This window comes from Salminus brasiliensis, chromosome 15, assembly GCF_030463535.1.
Source record: "Salminus brasiliensis chromosome 15, fSalBra1.hap2, whole genome shotgun sequence".
Taxonomy (NCBI): domain Eukaryota; kingdom Metazoa; phylum Chordata; class Actinopteri; order Characiformes; family Bryconidae; genus Salminus; species Salminus brasiliensis.
Window position 1 is genome coordinate 3,541,445 of NC_132892.1, and position 22,441 is coordinate 3,563,885.

Here is a 22,441-nt window from a genome sequence, read left to right on the forward strand (position 1 = left end):
TAAATGGATAAACTAGGCGTCGGATGGGAATTGAAAATAGTGGCCTTCCTCCAGGAGAGCTGCCAATGGCTTTGTGTTAGCTTGTTTAAAAATAATAATATAATAATATAATGTCCTTCTTGCAAAGATGAGCCGGCATTTCTGCGCATCTTCTAGCTCAGATAATTAGATTCCAGCCTCCACACTGCAGGGCTCTGAAAGACGCATAGTATAGAAGAGAAATGCAACCCTTCCATGTTTTGTTGGAACTTTAGGATGGCGGATATATAAATAGTCTAGCTCACTGCAGAATCCTCCTGAAGGCCCATCCGTGGAGCTCATTTCTGGGATCTTTTCGAATTGCGGTTTCTATTGACTGCAATTGCGATGGAAGCTTTAATGGTGTGTGATGATGGCCCAGGATTCAGAGAGTGCTGGATGCCAGAATCAGGAGCTGGGAACCTTTGAAGAATCGTAAAGTTATGAAACTATTTAAAAAAACATCCTTTTTTGAGGTACTAAGAGGTACTGAGAAACTTTCAAGAGAGGTACAAAGAAGATTTCTAAGGACTGAAAGTGGTTCGGCGTGGGTCGTGAGTTTGAATCCCGAGCCATGCCGCTTTGCCATCGGCAACCAGAGTCAAAGAGAGCACAATTGTCCGTGCTCTCTCCAGGTGAGCAGATGGCGCTCTCCCCCCTAAACACTGGCACTTTCTTCAGAGTGTGGCGGCAGCTTGAAAAGTAGCGTAGGAGAGTGCTTAGCTTAGCTTAAGTCTGTCACACATCCGCAGACTGCCTCTTCACATCCGGACTCGATATCCCAGAATTTTTTGGGAGATCACATGACTCCTGATGTGACTGTAAGCTCCTATCCACGTTCTCGTTCTCTAGACTAGGCATGTCCAGGGTGTTGTATCCCATTCTGGAGATCTTCTGAGCGTTTACTGATCTATGTGTGTTTTCCGTGTATTGACCTTTTTTCGTGTCTTTCAACGTTGCCTATTGTCTTTGGCCTTTGGATCTTTGCCTGTGTTTTGGTTTCCTGATTACGACCCGTTACCTGTATTGTGGATTACGTTGTTGGATTCATTGCTCCGTGTGATGTTTGCGCTCTTGCCTTTCATCGTCTTTTGGACTTGACCTTGGACTGTTTATCGATTGAGAACTTGGACTGTGATTATCCCACCAAAGCCTCCTTTACATTTTACTCTGTGAGCATCTGACCCTGTTTGCCACCTTACAAAGTCCTTAACTTCCTAGTGTCGGCAGCATTGCTAGTGCTAGGGTGAGCCACCCTATATATTATAAAATTATAATATATATATATATATATATATATATATATATATATATATATATATATATATATATATATATATATATTTATTTTTAAGAGAAGAAGATTTTTGAACAGAAACTAAAACAAAAAAGCACATCTAAGAAGAATGGGTCTTATTCACTAACCGTTCTTAAGAAGAAATTCCAAAAACCCTATTTTTAACAAGATTCACCATTTTTTTCTTATTAAAAAATTTTGTTCAATTTACAAAGACAATGGCATCAATCATAATAAGAGCAGAGCTGTTCTGCAGTTTAAAAACCCATCATGAATCTGACCTAGACCTTTTGTTCGAACTTTCCTCCACCGTCACATCCAGTTCTTATTTACTGAAAGTTTTTGGACACTTCGTTTGATTCTGGTTGTCCTTCATTTTGCATGGATTAAACGAAATGATTGAAAACGTCGTTTATGATAAGCTGAACAATTCAAAACAAAAGGCTATGTTCCAATGGCTATATAAGAAAATCTATACAAAATTACTTTAACATTAATATATTACTATTACTAATATATTTAGTATATTAATATATACTAAAAATATATATTAAAAACACATTGCAAATCTGACCTAGACCTTTTGTTTGAACTTAGGTCAAGAACAAATTTAGGACCATTCTTAGAAATATAAGCAGGAGACTGCAGGAACAATTGTGTAGCTTAACCGTGAATCTCAACCCCTGTTGTTCCCTCCTTCAATAGAAAATTCCACTGAATAATGGGATTGGCGCTTGCTCTGGTCGGCCTGGTGTTAGCTTTTAGCCTTTTCAGCTGCTCCAATTCAGCATGTCTTCACCTTTGTAAATCTGAAATACACACATACAGCTCATTCTGTACGTATATACGTTTCCTTACCTTAGTGATGTAATAGACACACTGTTGAAAAGTGTACATGATCACTTCCTCCAGGATGGTCATGGCTTCTTCGTTGGCTGATATCGTTGCAGAGAGGAGAGATTCTTTAGATCCAGCTAAAAAAATATAATAAGAAGTAGTAAGTGACAAAGTAGAAAGTGCTACGCGCCTGACCTGACCGATACAACAACTGGCCGATAAGTGCTGTGTTTATCTATAAAAATGCACATATTTAGGATTTTAATGATGTCATACTTCCCCTTAATTATGGACTTGGGTGGTATAGCGCTAATACCGTACGCCAAGGTATTAATAAATGTTTGAATGAGGACAGTATTTCAAAATTATGATGTGTCTGATGTGTCAGATTTCTGTATTTAGGAGAGCCACAGGGTGGGGGGGCGCTGTGGGAGCTCACTGATTGAGGAAGTCATGCTCTAAATAAACATGTGGGAACAAAAACAAGCCCAACGTAGCTGCAGGTTTAGCCACGTTTGACTGAAAGACCCAACTAGTCTACTCAATGTGTCTGAAAACCTCTAAACAGGTGTGATCTGAGCCTCAGTTAGCCGGACACGGCCTGCGCTGTGGTGTTTAGCCTGCTAGCTAACTAATCCAAGCCTAGCTAGCTGGCTACGAGTCCAAACAGGGCAGAACCGGTCTCTCATTTCACCTTTCTGTTAATCCCAACACCAGTCGCTCGACTTGGCTCTCTCAGGCACGGGTTATGGTTATGGTCAACACTTTTGTGTCGGTAGTTAGCAGTTAGCAGCTAGCCAGCACCAGCTGCACTGGGCTGTTATGCATAGGCAAGAATGAGAAATATAAGCAGCAGACTGCTGGAACACGGCTTTAACTTAACCGTGAACCTGAAAACTGAAAAAATGGATAACTGCATTAGCACTAGCGCTGGTCGGCCTAGTGTTAGCTTTTAGCCTTTTCAGCGGCTCCAGAGACTTCAGTGTGACATATAACTGCATCAGCGCTTGCTCCGGTCGGCCTAGCATCAGTTTTTAACCTTTTCAGCCACTCCAGAGGCTTTCCCTTGCCAGATAACCACATTGGCCCTTGCTCGGGTTGGCCACTTTTTAGCCTCTTCAGCCATTCCAGAGGGTTTCCCGCGCTGGATAACTGCATCAGCGCTTGCTCTGGTCAGCCTGGCGTGTCTGTTTTTCACCGCTTCGGCTGTTCCAGAGGCTTTCTGCGCTGGATAATAGCGTTGGTGCTTGCTCCTGTTGGCCTAGTGTTAATTGTGCATCCTTTTTAAGCCCTATTTGGACGGGATTAGTTGTACTTGGGGAGGTGGGGTAATTATTATGTAATTATTACCACAGTTTCTCAGTGATTTTAGTCACGTCCGTCATTTGTACGGTAAAAAGTACAGTAAAAATAACCTCAGGTTATATTAATATATTAATATATAAATAGATAGTTCTGGCTGCTTTAGGCAGGTCATTGTGCATATATATATAGCCTATGTATGTGTTAAGAACATGTAGCTGCTAATTTTGTTTACATAAAAATTTCATTACTATTGTAAGTAGTTTATTAGACTGGTTATGATCCTGTTTTTTTGAGGTGACGGCAGTGCGTAAGTCGAGTAGCCACTCCCATCTCAGTCACTTTAGTGAAATTCCTATCCTGTACGAACCATTTATAACCTCCCTGTGTAAAACTAGCCCAGTGGGAATAGGGCTTCAGCCTTTCCTGAAGTAGCTGTTACATTTAGCCTCACCAGATTTTTCTAGTGGGCGGGGTGTATGTAAATTTTGTGGGCTTAGGCATTAAGAGTCGACTGTAATGTAACAGTTTTGGGGGTTTGAAAGGCTTTCTCTAGTGGGCGGAGTTTATGTAAGTTTTGGGTGTGGAAATGTAGAAAGTCAAGACTGTAATGTAACAGTTTTGGGGGTTTGAAAGGCTTTCTCTAGTGGGCGGAGTTTATGTAAGTTTTGGGTGTGGAAATGTAGAAAGTCAAGCCTGTAATGTAACAGTTTTGGGGGTTTGAAAGGATTTCTCTAGTGGGCGGAGTTTATGTAAGTTTTGGGTGTGGAAATGTAGAAAGTCAAGCCTGTAATGTAACAGTTTTGGGGGTTTGAAAGGATTTCTCTAGTGGGCGGAGTTTATGTAAGTTTTGGGTGTGGAAATGTAGAAAGTCAAGACTGTAATGTAACAGTTTTGGGGGTTTGAAAGGATTTCGCTAGTGGGCGGAGTTTATGTAAGTTTTGGGCGTGAGAATATAACGAGTCATGGTTGTGATGTAACGGTTTTGGGGGTTTAAAATTGGCCTGTCTTCCTGCTCCCCATGTAAAATTAACCCTATGCGAACAGGGCTTTAGGTTCCACATTTTCCGAAAGTAGCCTTTGCATTTAGCCTTGGGCTTTCTATAGTGGGCGGGGTTTATGTAAATGTTGTGGGCGTGAGTGTAATGAGTCCCAAGACTGTTAGGAAACACTTTTGAGCTTTTGACAATATTCTGTAGTGGGTGGGGTTTATGTAAATGCTGTTAGCTTATGTGTAAAGAGGCAGCAAGACTGTGACATAACAGTTTTGGGGTTCTGAACGGCATTCTCTAGTGGGCGGGGTTTATGTAAATTTTAATTTACATGTATAGGATACCTTTAAAACAAGCTTCATGCTTCAAATCGTGTGTGTAGGTGTTTTGTGTGTGTGTGAGTGTACCTTTGGTGTCCATCATTTCAATAGTCTGCATGTAGGCCGGAGATTTCTGCTGGATGAAGTACAAGATCTCGATGGCGTTTGACATCCAGAAGAAAATGAACTGAAGGTCTGGCACAAGGTCAGAGATGCTGAGTAGAGACAAGGAGGCTGGGTCCTGACTGCATTGTAAAGCACACACACACACACACACACACACACATTTATTGTGAGCAGGGATCCTGCGGGGCACAAAAAACACTCAGAAATGATAGAAAATGTCACACAAATCAACTAAACAGAAATAAATGACTTCATATGACCCATGTCACCACACACACACACACACACACACACACACACACACACACATATAGGCCACACACACACACATAGGCACACACACTGCTACAAGGTGGAATATGATACTCACTGCTGAGCTTGCTTCTGTGCCAATTCCTTTGTCTTCTCCTGCGACACATATGCACACACACACACCACACACACACACACACACACACACTGCAATTAGTGTCATCAGAATGTGAATGGCCTCATGTGGAAGGTACAATACACCTCAATATAGTCGGCCTTCCCTCCTCCCTCGCCTCTCTCACTCTCTCTCTGGTCTCCTTGGTTAATATTCAGACAGAGCGAGGTTGACCTTCTGTAATTGGATTTTAATAATTAATCGGTTAAGGGAGAGGTCTGAGGCGGTCATTAAAGGCTTCAGAGCGGTGTCATATATGCTCGCTCGATGGGTGATCTCCAAATTACACACACTGCCCCCTTCTCGTCCTCCTCCACCTCCACCTCCTCGGCTGCTCATGCCGGCTCCCCGTAAAGGTAAATGTTAAGCTGAGGGTGAACAAAGATGAAAAGGCCATGTAAGGTGCCTTCCTGACCTTCACAGAGGAGATTCGGCCCCCTCCTCTTCATTGAACAGACTTCAAAGACTGACTCTTTACACACCTTGCCTTCACTGTCCACTACAGGGACAGGGAGCTCATTGCTGTGCGACAGCGGCACCCTCTATGTGAGGGCGCCGTATAGAGGGTTGGCAGACTGCTACAGTGGTTTCCAGCCAAAAACTGTTGATCTTAACTGTTGATCTTAAAAAATATATAAATTAATATTAATTAAGGACATTTAAATGAGTGTGATTGCAGGTGTATATTAATTTTATAACATCGTTTTTTTGTGCACAAACTGCAGAACTGTGTACAGGTATACTGCAGAACTGTGTTTAGCTATACTGCAGAACTGTGAGCAGGTATACTGCAGAACTGTGTTTAGCTATACTGCAGAACTGTGAGCAGGTATACTGCAGAACTGTGAGCAGGTATACTGCAGAACTGTGTTTAGCTATACTGCAGAACTGTGTTTAGCTATACTGCAGAACTGTGAGCAGGTATACTGCAGAACTGTGTTTAGCTATACTGCAGAACTGTGTTTAGCTATACTGCAGAACTGTGAGCAGGTATACTGCAGAACTGTGAGCAGGTATACTGCAGAACTGTGTTTAGCTATACTGCAGAACTGTGAGCAGGTATACTGCAGAACTGTGTTTAGCTATACTGCAGAACTGTGTTTAGCTATACTGCAGAACTGTGTTTAGCTATACTGCAGAACTGTGTTTAGCTATACTGCAGAACTGTAAGCAGGTATACTGCAGAACTGTGAGCAGGTATACTGCAGAACTGTAAGCAGGTATACTGCAGAACTGTAAGCAGGTATACTGCAGAACTGTGAGCAGGTATACTGCAGAACTGTAAGCAGGTATACTGCAGAACTGTAAGCAGGTATACTGCAGAACTGTGAGCAGGTATACTGCAGAACTGTAAGCAGGTATACTGCAGAACTGTGTACAGGTATACTGCAGAACTGTGTTTAGCTATACTGCAGAACTGTGTACAGGTATACTGCAGAACTGTGAGCAGGTATACTGCAGAGCTGTGTTTAGCTATACTGCAGAACTGTGTGCAGGTATACTGCAGGACTGTGTTCAGCTACAGGGCAGGACTGTGTTTAGCTATAGGGCAGGACTGTGTTTAGCTACAGGGCAGGACTGTGTTCAGCTACAGGGCAGGACTGTGTTTAGCTATAGGGCAGGACTGTGTTTAGCTATAGGGCAGGACTGTGTTTAGCTATAGGGCAGGACTGTGTTCAGCTACAGGGCAGGACTGTGTTTAGCTACAGGGCAGGACTGTGTTCAGCTACAGGGCAGGACTGTGTTTAGCTATAGGGCAGGACTGCGATGCAAGAGATCTACGACACAGTGTACCTATAATTGCTGTGTCCTAAACATTATGGTGCCCTGAAAGAATGGGGACTGTGTTGAAAACATGATGAAAGTGAAATGGATGCAAATTACTGGGCTGCCCAAACGTTTACATGCCACTGCATTAATGAAGGGGCGAAAGACCAGAGCACTAACCCACGCGATGGTCTGAATCCTCTTGGCGATTTTCAGCAGCAGTTTCCCGAAGCTGCCAGGCGGGAATGTGTTAGCAGAGTGCTTGATGCAGAGGCAGAGCAGATAGGCCGGCGTGAGCTTGTGGTCGTCTCCACTTGGCTCAATCAGCGTCAGCACCCGGTTCACCAACGCATCCTCGTGAGCCCGCTCGAACTCCAGTGCCAGCTTCCGCTTCTGCGAGTTACGCAGTGGAGTCTTGGAGCTGCGCAGGGACGACCCGGTGGGCTCCCGCAGAACGCTCCCACACATTCGGCACGCCTCCCCTTTTTCGGGCCCGCCCCCCGATTCGCTGTCATAGAGTCTTGCGAGCGCACGCAGTCTGGTGAGGGTCGGGGCAGGAAGTGGTTTTGCACTCAGTGGGTCCTTGTACAGGAAGATGTAGTGAGCACCAAAGGACAGCAGGTCGCCGTGACGGAGTGGCGTGGGGCGCTCTATACGAGCAAAGTTGACCAACACGTTGCCATGGGCGACCGGCTCAAGCAGCAGCCGTGCGTCTGGGGATGAGGAGGAAGAGGAGGAGGGGGAGCGTCGAGGAGGGGAGCGTCGAGGAGGGGCGCGCCGGATGCGGCAGTGAAGCGGCAGAATGTCTGGAGATGACAGGCAGATGTTCGGCCGCGCTGACGCTGTCTCTTGACCCACTGTGTGTTGCTCTCTGTTCAGCAGGTACACGAGACAATCCTGTAGGCAAAGAGGAAAGACAAGAGGTCACAATACTGCACTAAATGGTCTTTGTTCACAGTTTTGTTCACATACACAGTACAGAAGACTTCTGGGTCCTGCAGGTTGAAAGGCTTGTCCCCCCCGGCAAGGGACTTCCCCCTCACCAGCCGAGAGAATTTTCCCCACGGCAATGGAGGTTTCCAAGGCCTGCCAGCTGAGAAAGCATCCACTGGGATAAAGGCGTTTTCCCCCTACCTGCCAAGAGATTGGACCCTCCGGCGAGAAAAACCCCTATGCATAGCACTGTGTGTTTCCCCACTGCCGGTTGGGTAACTACGTGTGTATGTGTGTGTGGTGTGCTGTTTCAAGCACTGACTATTATCTACAGTTGTTATGATGAATTTACTCCGAACCGGCGGGACTAAATCTGGCCCATCTGACGTCAGACTGGGCAAAGAACCAGTGTCAGAGTTAGCAGTATGTTTACGTCACCTCCCTGGATTCTACTGCTACTGCTATCCTCCTAATCAATGCAAGTCTGCTGGTCATTCTGGCCGCAAGCTTGCTCGTTTAAGTGAGGTCATTCCCTCGATCTTCGCTAAAACAGCGTGGAAATGCTGTTTTGTCGGCCGTGGTTCCAAAAATTTATATCTTCTCATAACCTGAGTATTTCTGCCTTCAAATTCAGAAGGTGGTGATTAATGCAAACAGACAGATACAGCTACAACAACAAGGCTGCAGCTACTCTACCAGCATCTTAATTGAATTTTCCATTCAACCTTAATTGGTGCAGACTTTCCAGCAGGCAGAATGGAACTGTGTCTCAGTTTTAAGGTGGAAGTTCAGCTTCATGCTGTGAGAATATTAGTTTATTTCTTTAAAATTATATTTCACATCTTAAATCAGTCAGATCCAGCGAATACATCAAAATCATGTCACCACTTTATTAAAAAACATACATAAAATAGCTTTAATAATAAAAAAATTATGATCTGATCTTCTCTGCACAGTCTGCATTTTAGATATACCGTTTGTGTCTTTTACAACACCGGCACTGCTAGTGACAGGGGGGTGGGAGGGTTGTTTACGTTGCCATTTTGATCCCACTGCCAATCATTCTGCGATCTGATCTGACACGCCCTGTTAGTTCTTAGCGGGCTTCAGCTTGTGATGTTTAGAGCATTTAGCTACGATTAACTGGCATTAGTATACAAATATATATATATATATATATATGGAATGCCAACGAATATAAATAATAAAAACATGGGCTTTACAGTTTATTTGTGCATACTCCAATCACAGGTATAAAAAAGACACTACATTTATTACATTATTGTACTGTAGACTTTATACTATAGAGTACTATAGAGTTTCAACTCACCTGATAACTGCCTGGCCTAGTAGGTGTGTTTAGGGCAGGGATGATGGCAAACTGAGGAAACTAAGGACTCCTAGTTTAGTGCTAGTTTCAGAAGCAAAGGCAACAGCTAATTTAGCTGTAAAGTAGCAAACATGGACAGATCCCATGTTGTCCACATTTCTGAGTTGTGTCAGCCAACACATTCTCTAACTGCACACCTCATTAACACAGTAGACAAAGCTGCCACTGATCTATCCAGTGGATATGCATTATTCCTGTAATAAATCTCTAATTGCCCAAGCCCACCTAATTGCATACAACTCATAGTTGAACTTTTATGAATGGTTGAGAGGCCAACACTCGCCTGTCGATTGTATCCTTGAAGGAGCAGAAGGTGAGGCGAGTGGTAGAGTGAGTGCTTGACCCCGCCCCCGTCCCGCTCCTTGCGACCTTCGGCTTCCCGTGCGGAGCGTGCTCTGACCGGGCCGGGCAGAGTGGAGTAGTAGCGTTTGGGCTCATCCCCGGGCATGCCTACCAGGTTGAGGCTGGTTTCGCTGAGGCTGCGGCAGAAGGACGAGCCGTGCTGCAGGGTCATGGTTCCTTTGGCGCGGTTCCGCTGAAGCTTCCGGGCCTGAGCGTTTATGTCTAATTCACGAAGACACAGTCAGTTAAGCAGGTCTGCTTTACCAGCATACTAAACGTTTAACCTCTTAAACCACAGCACAGTTATCTAGCACTTATCTAGCACTTATCTAACAGCAGTTTCCAAATACGCTGTCATAGCTGTTATCGAGTGATCAGTCTTAAATGAATGACATCAGAAAAGTAGGCTTAGAGCTCAAGAGGTTAACATCAGAGTAACTCATCCTCGGTGTTCGAGTTCCACTTGAACAGCATGCTGAGTTACTAATTACCTTCACGGATCAGGATTACGGATAATGCAGCCACAATGCACATGAACCTCCACTAAACGGGGGCATTCTCAACAAAGGCTTATACAACACATAGCAATGAGTGTGTGCTGATAGAGGACTGTGTTTTGCAGATGATGGTGATAGAGGCAAAAAGGGACAAAAAGGAGGCAGTGTCATGATTGAATGAGCCCAAGCCAATCTGGCCTTAAATCCAGTAAAAACTGAAGTCGACCCTAACGCAGTTGGGAAAATCCAGGAAACCAAAAGATATATTCCATAATACCTTCAACCTTCAATAGTATTGCTTCATTTCCCTTCCTACTCAACAGAGATAAAAGGTCTGAACATCTGAACTGGTACTTTCGGTTGAATTTGCATTACCATTGTTTGCTACAGCGCCATAAATATTAGGCAACAGTTTTACAAACTCAAAGCCTTAGCACCCTAAAGCTTTGAGTAGTCCGAAATTAATTATTCAATATATAAATATGTAAATTAAATATTAAATACGTATTTTTAGATATAAAAGCAACATCTGAGAAAATCTGAGGTTAGTTTAGAAAATAAGTAATTATTTCAGAATACCTCAAATTTATGAGAAAATAAATCCAACAATTAACAAGAAGTCATTATTTAAAGAAAAAATAAATAAATATAAAGACATTAAGTCATTATTTCGGGATAGGTCCAAATTTTGAGAACACTGGTCAAACAATTAAGTCATTATTTCTTACAATATATACATATATTACAAAATATTATGTAATTATGTTGAGATAAGTCAATGCCAAGATTTTAAATGTAACACTATCCAAAAAAATCCCAAAAAAGTAAAAATAAGTTTTTCAGGATGAAGATTTTTGAGAAAAAACAGTATAATAAGAAATAAAATATAATTAAATAAAAATGTAATTAAATAAAATGAAATAAAATATAATTTCTAAAATATAAGAAAATGTATTGTGCTGAGATATGTCATAATTTTGTAAAACATCAGTAAAACAATTAACAAAATAAATCAATATTTGATTAGTCCATAAATTAAGTTATTCATTAAAAATAATGCACAAATTTAAAGAAAATAAATGAGTGTTTCAAGAGGTAAAATTCGGATAAAAGTCATTATTTTGAGAAGTAAAACAATTTGAGATATGTCATAGTTTTTAAAACACAAGTTAAAATATTAAGAAAATACGTTTTTATTTCAAGATTAGCTAAAATCTTGAGAACATAAATCAAAAATGTTAAAAATCATTAACAGATTAGTCACTATTTATAAATAATACATCACAGTTATTATTTCCACATAGCAAGACCTTATTTCAAGATGCTAAGTTGAATTCTGACATACTTTTGCCAGAAACAAAAAGAGAAAAAAAACTTTTTTAGGTCTATCTAGTGGAAATGGAATTCCACCTTGAGCAGCCTAACTGTTGAACCATTATGCTTATAATGTAACAAATTTAAAAACCTTTAAATGATGTTTCATGAAATGTTTGTGAACAAAACATCCTTTTCATTTAAATCAACATTTAAATTAGCCTAAAATGGCATTTTGAGTTTTCAAGCAACCCATTTAACCGTGACAAGATGTGTGGCGGAAGCTGCAAGCCTGAAACACCAGGAATCCTCACAGAGTTAGAGGCGAGATGCTGAATGGTGAACCCCAAGCCTGAATGCAGGAGCAAAGTGAACCAGGGGGAACGAGCAGGTTGTGTTTTGGGGTAAAAAGAGGAAATGGGCATGAGTGGCTTGCAGCATTGCGTGGCTTTGTTGATGCAAGACACTACAACACAATACCAAAAGGCACCCATTTATTCCAGTATGGTCAATATGCAAAATGAGGTCTTTATGAAAATGATAATGGTAACAGTGGCATACAAAAGTTTGGGCACCTTTGGTAAATTTGTTTTCTTTCTGTGAATAGTTAAGTACATAGAAGATTACCAGATCTCCAAAAGGCATAAAGTTAAAGATGAAACCCTGATTTCAACATATTAAGAAAGATTAGTGTATTATTTTTGTTTTGCACAATTTTTGTAAGAGTTAAGAAACTGAAAATGAGTGCCATTCAAGTTTGGACACCACAAGAGATTTAAGTGCTCTGATAACTTTTTCCAAAATCCCAGATCTTTATTAGCTTGTTACGCTATGCTATGGCTTGTAGCAATCATCTCTATGACTCTTAAACCTTTTCCCAACAATCAGCAGCCATGGGCTCCTCTAAACAGCTACTTAGCACTCTGACCACACAATTTAGCCTTAAAAGTTTTCTTAGGAACATCTAAAAAAGCCAGATGTAACTAGGAAACAAGCTCTGTGTAATGATAAAACAGTTCAAATAGAACCTTTGGGCCACAAGTGTATGTTTGGAGACAACAGATATGTAGAATTTCATGAAAAGAACACTCTTCTAACTGTTTCCAATGGGCATAATAATTTGGGCTTGTCTTGCAGCCAGTGACACAAGGACCAATGTGCTGGTGGAAGGAGGAATGCATTCAATTACCAGCAATTCTGAAAGCATCTCACCATCTGTAATAAGCTAAAAATGAAAGGACGCTGGGTCCTACAGCAGGATAATCAGGATAATGGAGTACAGTAGACATTGCTTTTGCCATGTGCCATGCAGTTTAAATCTTTATCTAAATGCTTTGGGATGTTTTCTATGATTGTTGGGTTGATTTCTATGATTTTAAAACTATATATATATATATATATATATATATATATATATATATATATATATAGATAGATAGATAGATAGGTAGATAGATATAGATAAACATAGAGATATTTATATTTTATTATATTATTTATATAATATACTTTTTTCTTTATCATATATATGAATTTATCGTCTATATATATATATATATATATATATATATATATATATATATATATATATATAAATATATCGCTGCCCTCCCATGAAAAACTTGATCTTTATTTTTTTTCCCATTTTTAGTTTTCCCCATGGTTTGAATCTGATCTGTACACTGTGTATAATTCTAAATGAATAGAACAATAAAAATGCTAATGCTCTAAATTACTTGGACATCGTTTATCTATCATTTGTATTTGTATACCTTCCGGAAATCAGGTCATCTACTAATCCATTAGCTACAGTACTACAGTAGCATAAAAGTTAGGGGTGCCCAAACTCCTGCATATCTGAATGGGTATCTGAAATGATGTGGAAAGTACAGGGCTGCATAGCACCAAAATACCCAGAATAAACACTCAGAATTACTCAGAATAAACAGAAAGGTGTGATGAAAATGCTTGGTTTCATTGCATTTGGACAATAAAAGGCAGCATTGCTTTGCAGATGACACTGTCCTAAGAAAACCATGAGCAGTCTTGAACTCTCTAACTAATGATTTATAGCACATTTACAAATAGAGTTTATGCAGTACCTAAATACAAGGTTTTCTTATAACAGTGCTGATAGGATGAACGTAAATGTTTGGCATGAGGTGTTTATAACTCTTCTGGTAGTGCATTTAGGAGTGGGTTTTACGGATTGGTAGTGATTAACCCTTAGAAGTCACTCTTACTGACTAATTACTGTTATAGATAATAATTGTGAACTTCCCAGACAAAATGAGTCACTTTGCTTGTTTAGGGTGGTAGTAACTTCAGGCTTGTGCAGATGGCGCTGTACAATGCCTGTGGGGTGTGTGATAGGACTCAGGCTTTGAGAAGAGTGCAGTACAGTACAGTGACAGTGCAGCAGTCTTAAAGCAGACACAGTTAATGATTGGCTAGAAGGAGCGACTGCAAGACCACAGTGTGAAGGACGTAGCTGAATCCGCAGGTGTATGGAAGTGTACGGTCATATGGGTTAAGCCGTGAAACCCACTGGCCGTCTCTGTCCGCGAGTTTCGTCTTTCGGATAAAGTTCTAAGGAGAATTTCCTGTAGACTGGGATTTCTGCCACTGCTGGTAGACCCGTATGACCATAAGCTTCCATACACCTGCAGATTCAGCTACTTCCTTTACACTATGGTCTTTGGCCAAGCCCAAATGCAATCGCTCCTTTTAGGACCCATTTGGGACCCATTTTCCACACATCCAATGAGACACTGCACTGTATAAACTCTTCTCAATGTCTGAGTCCTGTTGCACATCCCACAGGTATTTATAGCCCCATTACTACCACCTTAAACACGCAAGGTGACAAATGTATGTCCAGAGAGCTTATATTAATAGTTACTACTGAGTAGAGAGGCTTGTTGAAAGTTCAGATTGTAAGCTTTCAAGTGATACCAGATACGTCTTTGTACGTAAAAAAGGACTTACTGTGGCATGTAAACGTTTGGGCATCCCTGGTCAATTTTTTTAGGTTACTGTGAATAGCTACATGAGTAAAAGCTAAACTGATCTCCTAAAGACTAAATTCTTCCTGCAAAAATTGTGGATTTTGGGGGATTTAGGGGTGTTTAGTATCATTACCCTGCTGCAGAAACTTCTTATCTTCTTATCATCAGAAAGTGTGATGTTTACTTTCAGGTTTTATTTGTGCAGGTGTCACTGCACTGTAAAATAGTGCACCAATAAATCTTCCTGAAGGTTTTATGCAGTCAAGCAGTGGTTTTGGTTGCCTTTCTAACAGCTTTCGCAAACATTGTCCAGCTTCACCAAAGTTACATAGTGTAGATTCCAGTTTGCTTAGACTGGAGCACATAGCAATGGTAGAGAGTCCCTGAATGATAGTCCCTATCATAGATCAGTGGAACTTGAAACACTACGATTCTGAAGCTGTTGTTTTAAGGTACAAAATGCTACATATTGTTGCTTTAACTATAAACAGTAACACAATTTTTTGACCAGGGGGCCCACACTTGCACGTCACTGTTTTTTGTATGATTGTGATGAATTGTTTGTTGGGTATTCAATCTTGCTATGCAGAAGGAAAATCCATCCCACGTTTCTGTCATATCAGAAGAGAAACAGGATGTAAATCGAGCCCAAATCTCATGTTCTGACGTTACTAAGTAATTAACTACATTATTAAGTACTTGCAATCAAATAGTAAAGCAAAATAAGAATCTCAGGACTTCTAAGGGTTAGTACCAAGTGGCCTGTTTTGGTGAAAGGCACGAGGATGTCATTTGGCAGCCTTTATTTACCTGGGGTTGCAGTTTTGAAAGCTGGAATAGCACAAAATGAGGTAGAAATTGGAGGTATACAGTCAACATCAATATACTGATCACATATCGATTAGCTTGTTTGTTTAAGCAGGTGGTAGGATGTAGCGCATATTTTCAGCAATAATGGAAAGCAAGTGTTAAATAGTGACAGGACTTTCAATTGAGGGTTACTGGTAAAAAGATATGGACCCAGAAATACAGATAATAAGGAGTAGAACTGGGGTGTAGTAATGGTTTATGATACATGGGTATGGGGGGGCAGTATACTGGGGCTGCACAATTATCCACATTCATATTAGCATAGCAATTATGGCCAATATAGTTCAGTGACTGTGAAAGACTACAATTAATGCACAGTACTATAAGGCAACTGACCTCCAACTCATAGTCAGCCGCCGGGAGTGAACATTATTAACAGTAACAGTAAAGATTAATCGTGCAGCCCTGCAAACAGTATACACTACCGTAAAAGGTGGAATGTAATATCAATGGATGCAATGTAATATCAGGCACAATGGTAGTCAGTGGGGTTGGTGGTTGACACCATACCTGAGGACAGTCCCCACCTTTAATAATCGGAGTGCTGGGTAGTACCATACGCCAGCCCCGGGGAGAGCTCCGGTGGCATCTACCATGTCCGCCTCTACTCAGAGTGGACGTTAACACGGGGGAGTTCGTGTGAGGCCCTGGGAGCAGGTGCACGTTGCAGCACAACAGAGCAGAACACATCCAGAAGTGAGGAAACAACAGACATGCAAACCCGTTCGTCCACAGATCCACATGTGAGAAGGACTAGGAACTTGAGGAACTAGCCTGGATTTATGCTAATAAATGTATGCTAAAAGAAAATCCAGCAGAACCAAAACAGAGCTGTAAAACGGGCCAATCCTAAACCCCCAAACTGTTACATCACAGTCTTGACTCTAAACCCCGCCCACTAGAGAAAGCCCAAAAGTCAAAGCTGGAGAACAGTACAGTGTAATTGCGACTTTGAGAGAATATGGTGTTGCTGGTCCTGGAGAGCATCTCGTCACCACCAGGCTCTGCTAGAGAGTGGTTTCTAAACTAGCCAGGCCTCATGACTATGGCTTTTCCTGTGCTAGTGTCCACAAAAGAGGAGCTCAAACTCAACACGCGATGAAGCAAAAGCTAGTAAAGTGAGCAGGAATGTATGCTAGGCTAACAGCTAATGCTAGCTGACTAGCTTTTACCACTACCTCAGCTGAAAACCAAACTGGAGCTAAGCACCCATCAGAAGGCTCGATAACATCATACCCAAGGGGCAAAGCTGAAGGCTAACTGACTGGAGGACAGCAACGTGGTCCAGTCAACAATGCTGCAGAGCTAGAACTGTGCTATAATGTGGGGGGGGGGGGGGGGGGGGTTGTGAGCCATCATACCATCACACGGTGGTGTAGACCAGCCAATAAAAGCAGAAAATCTAGCTCTCCATAAAAGGAAAGTCAGTGTTTTTCATTCTGAGGTAAAGTAACAGGGTTGTAAACAGGCTTGTTAAATGACTGGAGGGTTTTTCACCCCAACCAAAGTCCGAGTTTCAAGTAGGTTTTTAAGATTTTAACGCCTCCACAAGCTGGGAGGGCCTCACCAACCCCAAGTTCAAAATCCAAGATGGTTGGTCACATTCACTGAAAAACACCAGTAAAGGTTTGTCAAACCAGTTCTGGTGTACTCCGAAGATTTCAGCGAACTATTTTTGGGAATGTTTAAGCGGGACACGGTCACCTGGGCTGTGATGTCATTCCCAGCTTCAACATCCGACTTCCGAGGTGAACGGAAGGCGGCATTAATCTTGAAATATGCAATAAATGCATTCAGTGGAACTATGGCTAAGAAACCAGAGCTGTTGTAGGGTCAGAGGTTTACACCCTTATCAGCCTCACAGCACTGCTGAGCGGCTCAACTCGCTGCTCCACAGCTCAATTAACTTCCATGACTCTCTCTCTCCGTAACCTTCCGGTGGCTGATGCAGACGCCCGCATTACATCACTTTCATTAACAGGAGAGGTGAACCCCGGGCGCTCTTCCGGCACAGCGAAAGCACAGCCAACTGCCCCGCCTGAGACGAGCCGTGAGCTGGTTTGATATCAATGCTGTGAAAATAGTGATTTTGCTTGATTTGCATGTGAATCCTCATTAACAGACGGATAGGATCTCTTTACGGAGGCTGACTGCGCAACCAATAACAACAATATTGAGACAGGTAGTTAGATAGTAATCCAATCAAGTCTAGCTGACTGACTGTATCCTGGCCCACCCAATATACGATCCAGACTGGTTGGCCAATAATATCGACTGATGTTGATGCTAGTTAAACGTTAAATGATGCTAATTGATGCTAAAACAAACAGCTAGATAGCTACCCATCCAAATGTGGAAGATTGGGGTTCGATTCCAGGTCTGGGTGACTATGCTGCGCTACACCAATAAGAGTCCTTGGGTAAGACTCCTAACACTACATTGGCCCACCTCTGTAATACGAGTAACCTTGTAAGTTGCTCTGGTAAGAGCTTCGAGTAAATACCATAAATATAAATGACAGATATAAGTGCTCTAAAGATATAAAAATGTTGTACCTATAGTTATTAATATTATAACTTCTTAAATTAAAATGTATGTTTCAGTAGATATTATGAAAATATGTAAATTACATGGCTATCAGCTCTTCCTCCATTTGCATCACAGACTCACCGGGTTAAATTATAAGGGTGCTTTTATGATTGGAGCCTCTTTTTACCATCTTAACCATAATAAAATCTAAAAATTGGAAATCATTTAAATTACGCCAAGACTATACTTATTCGCCAAGGGGCAGAGCGAAGACATCCAGGTCATTCCGAAGGATTCGCTTGCCTTTTTAAATTTGGCCACATCATCTGAAAAACTGTAAAAATAAATAAATAAATAAATTTCTCATTTCTAAATATCTTTTTTTATTATTAAAGGTTTTGCAGCTCATTGAAAGAACAACATAATGACCTTTGGCTGGTCATTACTTTCTGTTTGATGAACAGCTCCGTACTACCAAGTGATTTGCGATTAGTCCCCCTCACCTGAGGGGTTGAGGCTGAAAACGAATGTGCCTAGACATCGGATTTACAAAGATAAACAAAGGTGGATGGATGAGGAGATTACACTCGCTGCTCAGCGATGTTAATCCTGGTGCACACACACATTCTTAACGTGTGACAGATGCCAGGTGGCGTCAGGAATGGCCCGCGTTGAGATATTTAACAACACTCACTGACACGGCCCACCACAAAGGAATCAATAATGCATAGACTGAATATTCAGCAAGGCACTAGCAAACACCATGAACCACCGGCCCTACTTTCTTGGTTTCACTGTGGCTTTAAGATCATACAGGCAGGTTAAGCAGTATGTGTCAAATATTATTCAGTCATTTATTACATTCTTTTCAGATCTATTTTGAAATATTCAATTTGGAGAAGTTTCAAAAACAGAAATGACACTAAATCTGACTTATATTAATATTTTTTAAAAGATGTGAAATCCAGTATTTAAAAAAAATAGGCTTCTAACAGGCAGTGCAAATTGCCACAAAAAGCATATGCTTGATATTATTTGATAATAATATTATGATATTATTTCTAAACCAAGATTTTGTTCCAGAAAATAGAAAATAGTCATGACAGGCCCATGTGAGTGTGAAGAACCTTTTTATCAAGTGAAGGCTCTAACATGAACTGTAACTCATAAAACAATTGTTGACATTGTAACTTTTCATTTTTGATTGATCCTTTTTTTTGTTTTACTTTTTAAACCATTTTATTATATTTTAAAGCATACATTATTTCTAGCATGAATTTAAAACTTAGAACATAGAAGATTCCCCAACTGAAGAATCACTCTTATATAAATATTATTTGTAAATTTATAATTATATTGCTTATGCTTTACATTTGGTTTGCATTTCTAAAAACAAACCAAAAGTGTTTTGGCACAAGGCCAATGTTTAAAACACAAAAATTTATAAAGAATTATTAAGGTTTTGGTGCGATTCTTTTGGTGGTACAATCAATCAATAAGTATTTCTAACATGAACTTAGACTCTTAAATACTCTTTTCATTAATATAATAAAACAATGTTATGCTAATGTTAAAGATCTGGTTTGCATACTTTTATTTTTATATAGTTTTGTTCTATTATAGTAAGGATGGTAATGTTGGGGTCATTTTATTGTTCAAAATTATGGACAAGTTTAATCAAGTTAACGCTATATAAGAATGTAATAATAAGAATGATACATTCTGTGTTTTTAAAGTATTATTAGAACACATCACTTTTTGTTATTAGCTGATCCACCTTTCTTCCATTATTTTTTGTTTTTCTACAAAAATAACTTACAACTTTGGGACTTAAGGACCTAATTGAAGAATCACTCTTAAATATAAGTTGTTCTGGCTCAAGGCCAATGTTTAAAACAATAAACATGATAATTTAAAAAATTCTAATTTTGGTGCAATTATTTTGGTGGGAGAATCAAAAATACATTTAATACCCAAGGTATTTATGACATTATAAAGTATTTCTAATATGAATGTGTTGACGATATTACGAACGTTGGCTTGAGTAAATTTCCTTACACCTCCTTACTCCTGCCTGAGGTTTCGCTCTGGCATTAAAGGGCCATGGGTTTGAATCCTGAGGATGGTGCAGCCCAACAAAACTGGGGAATTCTGGGTGAAGAACCTTTTCATTAAGTGCGGTTTGCGGTTCTTCTTCTTTATGGAACTAAAAGTGGTTCTGCGATGGCGTAGTCTATGGAACTCTTTGTAGCTCCTTTCTCTTTAACAGCGTAGGCCGAATGACGGAGTTTTTTCCAGCCGCTCACTTTAACAGAGTCTAGTTACACGAAGCCAGTGTGGCTTTCTCACCTGCATAGGCCTACTTCTAGAGTGTCAATTCAGTAGCAAAGCCACACTCTCTCTCTCTCTCACACACACACACACAGCCTTTGCGGGGCCAAGAAGAAAAGCAGATCACGCTGAGGATAAATTATCCAGAGCAACGCTGCTGCTGATATTGATTTAACCTCCACTCGGTGTTTTGGCTGAATGGGCCACCTTGTTAAATTTGTAATTTAGCACTACGGCAAACAAAGAGAGAGAGAGAGAAAAAGGAAGAGAGATGCTTCTCGGCTTATTAGTACTCAGCGTGACGGCTTAGATGTGTTTAGGTCCTATTTTCTATCCTGTTTCTGCATTAGTGCAAATATTCACTCGCAGGTCCAGCTACAGGGGTAGGCCTTATGTTCATTTCTAATGATATATATATATATATATATATATATCATACACATACAGATTACATAACATATCCATCGTAACATCCCTCAATAACTGCTCTCAGACAAATTGAACAAATCTCTGTGTCAGTCTGATGTATTTGCCTGCAACTCTCTTCTGGCTGGTCTTCCTCTACGCACCATCACGTCCCTGCAACTCATCCAGAATGCAGTGGCACGGGTCGTCTTCAACGTTCCTAAATTCAGCCAGTCCCTCCACTGCTGCGTTCTCTCTTCACTGGCTTCCTGTAGCTGCTGCCCACATCAGATTCAAAACCCTGACTCTGGCCTACAAAGCCAAGACTGGACCAGCCAGCCCCTCCGTACTTGATGGCAATGGTCAAAAGCCGATCCGCACCTAGTAGCCCTTCGAGCTTCAAGTACGACTCGGCTCGACCCGCCATCCCTCAAAATCCACGGAAGACGAGCGTCCAGGCTTTTTTCTGTCCTGGCACCAAAGTGGTGGAATGAGCTTCCCCTGGGTGTCCGAACGGCCAAGTCGCTCGCTGTCTTCAAACGCAGACTGAAGACCCACCTCTTCAGAGAGTACTTGGGCGGTTAGAGTACTATGGTCACCTTATTGTCTTGTGTTTAGTAATATCTAAGCTTAGAGGTATCCTTTGAATTATTGGTCTATTCTAACTAGCTAAGGTTTTTCTTGGGTAAATAGCAAAGCGTGAGTAAAAGAGTAAAACTGCCGAGCCTCATGGAGGAAGCCAAGTAAAGGCTTCAAACGCTATTAGCCGGATACCCCTCTCCAGAGCACCTCACTCAGCCCAGTACAGTGAGTATCGGAACACTGCAGAGCTAGCAAATACGGCTGGCCACGCAAAACAGGCTGCAAACAGTGCTGGTCGTATTCAACCCCGACCAAACGTGCAGCAGCGATGGTCGGAGAGCTACAGGAGTCACGTGCGAAGTGATGGGGTTTCCCAAATGTGGTTGGTTCCAAAAAGCAAAGTGCATTTCGCCCATTAGCTCATTTAGCTGACCTGAAGAGGCAGCCTCCTATTGTCAGTTCCCAGGCATGTATGTCTACACCTTGTTAAGGCCTGAGACCTGTCATGGATCTTGAATAAGTACAGAAAGAGAGTTCCTGCAGTCCGTATAAGGCTGGATTTACTGCAGCAAGCCCAGCCCCATTAAGCCCAACGACAGCCAGAATGGTCATTAAGTATTCAGTAATGTGGGTCCAGCGTATTGGGAAGTATCATTCACACAAGGTTGTTTGTACTACGCATCTTCTACTATAGGAGACTTTAAACATGGGCAAAGTGTGAGCGATCTGGGTGTCTGGCTGGTGTCAGGACAGTAAAAGAATGGCGAGTGTGCTGCTATCCTGCCTCCTTCCTGCTCGCCTGTAAACAAGGCTCAAGGGATTCCCGGCGACTTCAGTGAATGCTGAGGCAGACAATACAGTCGAGGAGATACTGAGGGGGAAAAACTGAGAGAGGAGAGAGCTTTTCCAGCCTCCAGCTTACACCGTCACGGTAGTAAACAAAGCTACATATCTGTGTATAAATGTATCATGGTTGAAAACATGCAGCAGTAACCTGTACTGGAATCAGGGATGGAACCTGAACTCACAGGGAATTGCTGATTGGGCAGTGAACAATGACACTCTGGCTTGTCCTAGGGAGAGAGCTATACAGTGCACCCTTCCAGCTTCATCAGCCTCCCCTTTTGACCTTTTAGAGGCACATTCAGGTCACA

The 22,441-nt window shown here is 41.4% G+C and overlaps 1 protein-coding gene across 9 annotated transcripts in view; it reads right to left on the reverse strand.

Moving 5' to 3' along the window:
- Window positions 1-22,441, reverse strand: part of radil (Ras association and DIL domains) — a 43,816-nt gene that overhangs the window by 14,648 nt on the left and 6,727 nt on the right. For 5 of the 9 annotated variants that reach the window (XM_072656730.1, XM_072656726.1, XM_072656727.1 and 2 more), the window contains exons 3-9: window positions 15,968-16,087; window positions 15,381-15,401; window positions 9,693-9,973; window positions 7,267-7,983; window positions 5,263-5,300; window positions 4,854-5,011; window positions 2,174-2,289 (exon numbers count right to left, since the gene is read on the reverse strand). In XM_072656730.1, the coding sequence (XP_072512831.1) occupies window positions 2,174-2,289; window positions 4,854-5,011; window positions 5,263-5,300; window positions 7,267-7,983; window positions 9,693-9,973; window positions 15,381-15,401; window positions 15,968-16,087 (1,451 nt within the window). The remainder of the gene's footprint in view (window positions 1-2,173; window positions 2,290-4,853; window positions 5,012-5,262; window positions 5,301-7,266; window positions 7,984-9,692; window positions 9,974-15,380; window positions 15,402-15,967; window positions 16,088-22,441) is intronic. The other 4 variants (XM_072656731.1, XM_072656729.1, XM_072656732.1 and 1 more) reach the window with 3 other exon arrangements.